General features: G+C 40.9%; 1 protein-coding gene across 2 annotated transcripts in view; it reads left to right on the top strand.

Annotated features, from left to right (window-relative positions):
- Positions 1 to 5,143, top strand: part of PDCL3 (phosducin like 3) — an 18,745-nt gene that overhangs the window by 7,057 nt on the left and 6,545 nt on the right. The window contains exons 2-3 of one of the 2 annotated variants that reach the window (XM_015816741.1): positions 877 to 1,009; positions 3,728 to 3,818. In XM_015816741.1, coding sequence (XP_015672227.1) covers positions 877 to 1,009; positions 3,728 to 3,818 — 224 coding nt within the window. The other variant, XM_015816742.2, reaches the window with a different exon arrangement.

A 5,143-nucleotide genomic window follows, 5' to 3' on the forward strand; every position in this document is an offset into this window, starting at 1 on the left:
TATGTGCCCCTCTTTCCACTTTCTATACTTGTCCTTTTTATCTTTCAATTTGTCAGAGAGTTCTTTATGCAGCCATGCTGGTTTCTTTTGAGAGCTGTTATTTTTCCTCTTTGTTGGTATTGTGCTAGACTGGGCTTTTATTATCTCATTTTTCAAAATTTCCCAAGCTTCTTGAGTTGTTTTCCCCTTGAGGATTCTCGTCCATGGAATCCTTCCCAAGCCCTCTCTAAGTTTATTGAAATTAGCTCTCTTAAAGTCCAAGACTCTAGTTTGACTGTGTTCTATTGCTTGTGCTTCCATAATGTTGAATTCCAATATTGCATGATCACTTTCTCCCAGTGTTCCTATGGCTTCAACACCTTCTATCATTTCATCTCTGTTAGTGAGAATTAGATCCAAAATGGCTAATCCCCTAGTTCCCTTCTCTACTTTTTGGGAGACAAAGTTGTCTGCTAGGTTTGCCAGGAACCTATTTGATCTTCCACTTGGTGGATTTGTACTGCAGTTTTACTGTTTTTAGCTATTGGTTGCTTTTCTATGGTTTTTAGTTTACCTTTTTTTTCTCTTATGGAAGCAAGCTTGGATGTTTACTCAGACACAAGAAAAGCTCCTCTGGGATCAACTGAATTGCCTCCCTTATTGTCTCTCTTTAAAGAGTACTATAGGATTAGTTTAAATATTTTATTAACCATATCTGCAGAAATGGAAATTGAGTTGTAATTATAAGGTTTGGCATTCCTTCTTGCCAGCAATCCACCATGCTTTTCAAAGGATTTTTCAAACTCTGTAGTAAAGCTGGTACAGTCTTAATATGCAGGGAGTCGGAATAAGGTTGTCACGCTGGCATCTGATGCTCTTATCATTTTTATGTTCTAGGATCCTAATGCAGATACAGAATGGAATGACATCTTGCGTAAAAAAGGCATCCTTCCTCCCAAAGAAAAGCTGAAAGAGCAAGAGCAGGCAGAAGAAGAAAGGGAGCAGCAGATCCTCCAGCAACAATCAGTTGGCAAGCAATCTTGTTTAGAATGCTGAATTAATATGGAACTCTTATTACCCAGGTTGCTGGGTAAAATCACCTCAAAATATAGGAGCCTTCTCACTGCAAACAAGGACCTTGTTAACTTCAGTGAGCCTTGTGTACTCGTTGTATTTTGGGTTTTGCATGTCTTGGGTGAAAAGGTTTCAAAATTAATTCTTGTACTTGAAAAGCAAGGATCAGGAGAAATATTCAGAACTGTTTGTGTTTCTGATGACTGGTTAATCTCAGCTGAATTTCCAACTGCTGTCTACACTGTAGGTTGGGATTTAGTTCTCAGGATATATAATTGGTACACTTTGATCTACACATATAATTTTAATGAAATGCAGGTAATCCTCAATTTATGACTGTAATTAAGCCCAGAATTAGAGTGCTAAGTGATGCTGGTTATTAAGCTGGTCACCATGTAATCACGCCCCAGTTTACATCCTTTTTTGTGATGGTTATTAAGTGAATCACCATAGTCACTAAGTGAACACCACGGTATTTAAGAGAATGTTGTGTTTGCTAAATCAGTCCATTGTCTGCAATTAACCCTTTTTTCTTGAAATAGGAAGTAAATGCCAGGTTTTGGCCAAAAAAAAAAAAAGACTCTGTAAACAATCATAAATACAGACCAGTTTCTGAGTGCCCAAAATATGATCACATGACCTGGGAAGTGGTCATTAGAACTTCAAATCTAGATCATAATTAGTCTTGGGAAAGTTCGTTGGAATTTCAAATGGTTGCTAAACAATCAGTTGTAAGTTGAAGAGTACCTGTATAAAATTAGCAGTGAAGGTACCCTTATCATATAAATTATTTTTATATACTTCTGGTCTTTTTATAAGTAAGACATTTGGCAAGTACTGTAGATTATAATTTGTTTTTAGTTCAAATCAAACAGCTCTTGAGAACTACTCTCGAGAAAGTCAGAGAAAGAATATTGTTTTGTAAACAATACCCTTTGACTGAGAGCTACGAACTGTATATCATCCTGTGTTGGTTTCAAAAAGTCATGATAATCTTAAAAACATGCTCCTATGTCAACAGTAATGAGTAATCTAGAATTCCAGAGATTATGTTACTTGAAAAAGGCTTGCTTATTCATTCATTCATTCATTCATTCATTCATTCATTCATTCATTAAATTTATATGCCACCTTTCTCACTCTTGGAGCGACTCTGGATGGCTTACAAAATGATAAAAAGATTAAAATAAGAACAATTACAATTAATAAGAATTAAATAGAGAATATAAACCAAGGGTACCAATAGCACAGGACTGCAGTCTTCACAATTACCTCATCATCTACCACCAGTATAAAGTGCCCCCTCTATAACAGCTTTTCAAACCTGGCATGTTTCAAACCAAGGAGAGTAACATATTTAAGAAATCTGCCTTAGATCAACTAATAACTGGTAAGGTTGTTCATGGGACTGGAGAGATGGCCTTAGCATGTGATCAGCAGTAAGAATATTATTTTTGAACACATTTGCTTGATTCATGGGGTGCTCTTTTCAGAGTTAAAAATTCTTTTATTGAGCAAGATTGTTCCCCTTGGCAAGAATTATAATTGCCTTTCTTATTACATGTCATTTAAAAAAGAAGCAGATGATTGCTGCCTAAAATAAGAATTGGCTCAGTAGGAGCAGTAGCCTTGTAGCAAATGAATACTTCCAGCAAGTTATTTGCAGGAGCAGAGTTAATGAGATGGCATCATTCTGAGGGCAATAACAATTAGGTTCAAGTCTGTATAGAAGTGATTCACTTTTCTTCTGCAACAAGTTTGTTACAGACATGAACGTCTAGTCAAGAGAACTGTGCCTAATTTAATGAACCATCATTTTCACAGCATGGTCTATACCAGGGTTTCCTAGCCTTAGCAACTTTAAAATGCATGGACTTCAATCCCCAGAGTTCCCAAACCAGCAAGTCCACAAGTCTTAATGAAGTTCACCTATAAGCTGACCTGGAAGGATCTGTTGCTGCCCTGGTTTTTGGACCACCTCCCTTGCAGAGATGAGCCTGGCATAACTATTAACATTTTTAAAAGCCTTAAAACATTTTTGGTTATTGGTTATTGGTTAATATTACTGTTTTATTGGATTCTGTTGGCAGCTTTGACTTATACCCAATTTAAATAAATAATATTAGATAAGGGTAAAATACATAAGATGAAACTAAGTACAGTGAGTCCACTCCTCCTGCTGCCCTACCCTTTGTGCTTTCTGACTTTCTGAAATAATGTTCATACTACCTGGATCCATGCTAGATCAGAACCCTAGATGGTATGAATTCTAAAGCACACTCAATAGCAGAGAAATAAAATTCTCCTTTAGGGCTTTTTGTTTTTTGCAGAGATTGAGAAAACAACAGATAGTACAGGAAGAATGCAAAATTATGCTAGCTAAGGGACAAGATTTACGGTAGTTCTCTACATGTGTTAGCTCCCTGAAACTCATTAGAAACTCACAAAGAGGACTATTATTTATTTCTACCAGTCAAAGGTCTATAGAGCAAAAGTTTTCTCGACATAACATGCAAGCTGTTTTTAAATGGCTTCTATTCATAACATTTACATGATTTATATTCAAAAGAGATTTTTTGCATAATTCTATATTATCTACGGTCTGAAATTTGTCCTTGGTAAGAGTTACCAAACTCTTGTTTGTACTGATGACCCTGTATTTGTCCCATATCAGTTAAGACCTATGAAGATATGACTCTGGAGGAACTTGAAGAAAATGAAGATGAATTCAATGAGGAAGATGAACGTGCTGTAGAAATGTACAGGTTAGAATATTCTGTTGAAAGTGCCATAAATAAAGATATAGTTGTAATTGGAAATTATTGTTGATATTATAAGATATGGTAAAGAACTCTGGATAAACTTTCTAGGTTTAGCCACGTCAAGCCTTCCTCTATAACAGTGATGGCGAACCTTTTAGAGACCGAGTGGCCAAACTGCAACCCAAACCCCACTTATTTATCGTCGGGTGCCAGATGGGCATGGCCCACTGGGTGGGCGTGGCTGGCATGGGCGTGGCCTACTGGGTGGGCATGGACAGCTCGACGTCACTCGCGTCAGGGGCACTTGTGCGGGCTTGGGCAGGACCGGGGCGGATCTGAGGGTCTCCGGCGGAGGGGGGCTGGGACCGGGGTGAAGACCGGGGCATGGTCCACTGGAGGAGCCTCGCTGAGCCTCAGGCCATGCAGGGGGCCCTGGACAGTGGCACGGACTGCCTGGAGCCCTGGGCAGCGGAGGTCAAGCGCCCAGCCCGGCCCTTGAGCTCCCATGGCACCAGGACCCCACAGCCCTACCTCCCTAGCCGCACTTCTCCGAGGGGGTGCCCAGCTGTGTTTACCTCCCCCTCAAGGCTACTGCTTCTGTGCTCGCTTTCCTTGGCCAGGTTGCTCATGGTGGATGCAAGAGGGCAAAGTGCCTGGGTCAGAGGGAGACCCACTCCCTCTCCATGCGAGAAGACCTGGCTTTGTAACCAAAGCATCCTCAGCAATAGGATGAGAGGACCACCAGGGGATGGCGAAAGGGCAACAGGGCTGCTGGTGGCCAAGTGCTAAGCAGGACTTCCCTCAGACTTTCCCTCCCTCTTATTCCAATCTCCTTCCTTCCTTCCTTCCTTCCTTCCTTCCTTCCTTCCTTCCTTCCTTCCTTCCTTCCTTCCTTCCTTCCTTCCTTCCTTCCTTCCTCCCTCCCTCCCTCCCTCCTCCCTCACTCACTCACTCACTCACTCACTCACTCACTCACTCACTCACTCCCTTTCATTCCCATCTCCTTCTTTCCTTCCCTTTCTTTCTTCCTGTTTCCCTCCCCTCCTTTGTTCCCTCCCTCCCTCTGTGTCCAGGAAGGGACGAGAGGAGGGGGAGAGGTTGGCAGTGCTTCTCTCAAAGAGTAAGAGAGTTGGAAGAGACCTTTGAGGTCTTTAGTCCAAGCTCCTGCTCAAGCAGGGGACGTATACCATTCCAGACAATGGAATATCCAATCTCTACTTAAAAGCCTCCAGTGATGGAGCATCCACAACTTCTGAAGGCAAGCCTTTTCACTGGTTAGTTGTTTTCACAAGTCCTTAGTTCTAGGCTGGTTTTCTTCTTGATTAGTT

The sequence above is a fragment of the Protobothrops mucrosquamatus genome, unplaced genomic scaffold, assembly GCF_001527695.2.
Source record: "Protobothrops mucrosquamatus isolate PMUCROS unplaced genomic scaffold, P.Mucros_1.0 scaffold490, whole genome shotgun sequence".
NCBI lineage: Eukaryota > Metazoa > Chordata > Lepidosauria > Squamata > Viperidae > Protobothrops > Protobothrops mucrosquamatus.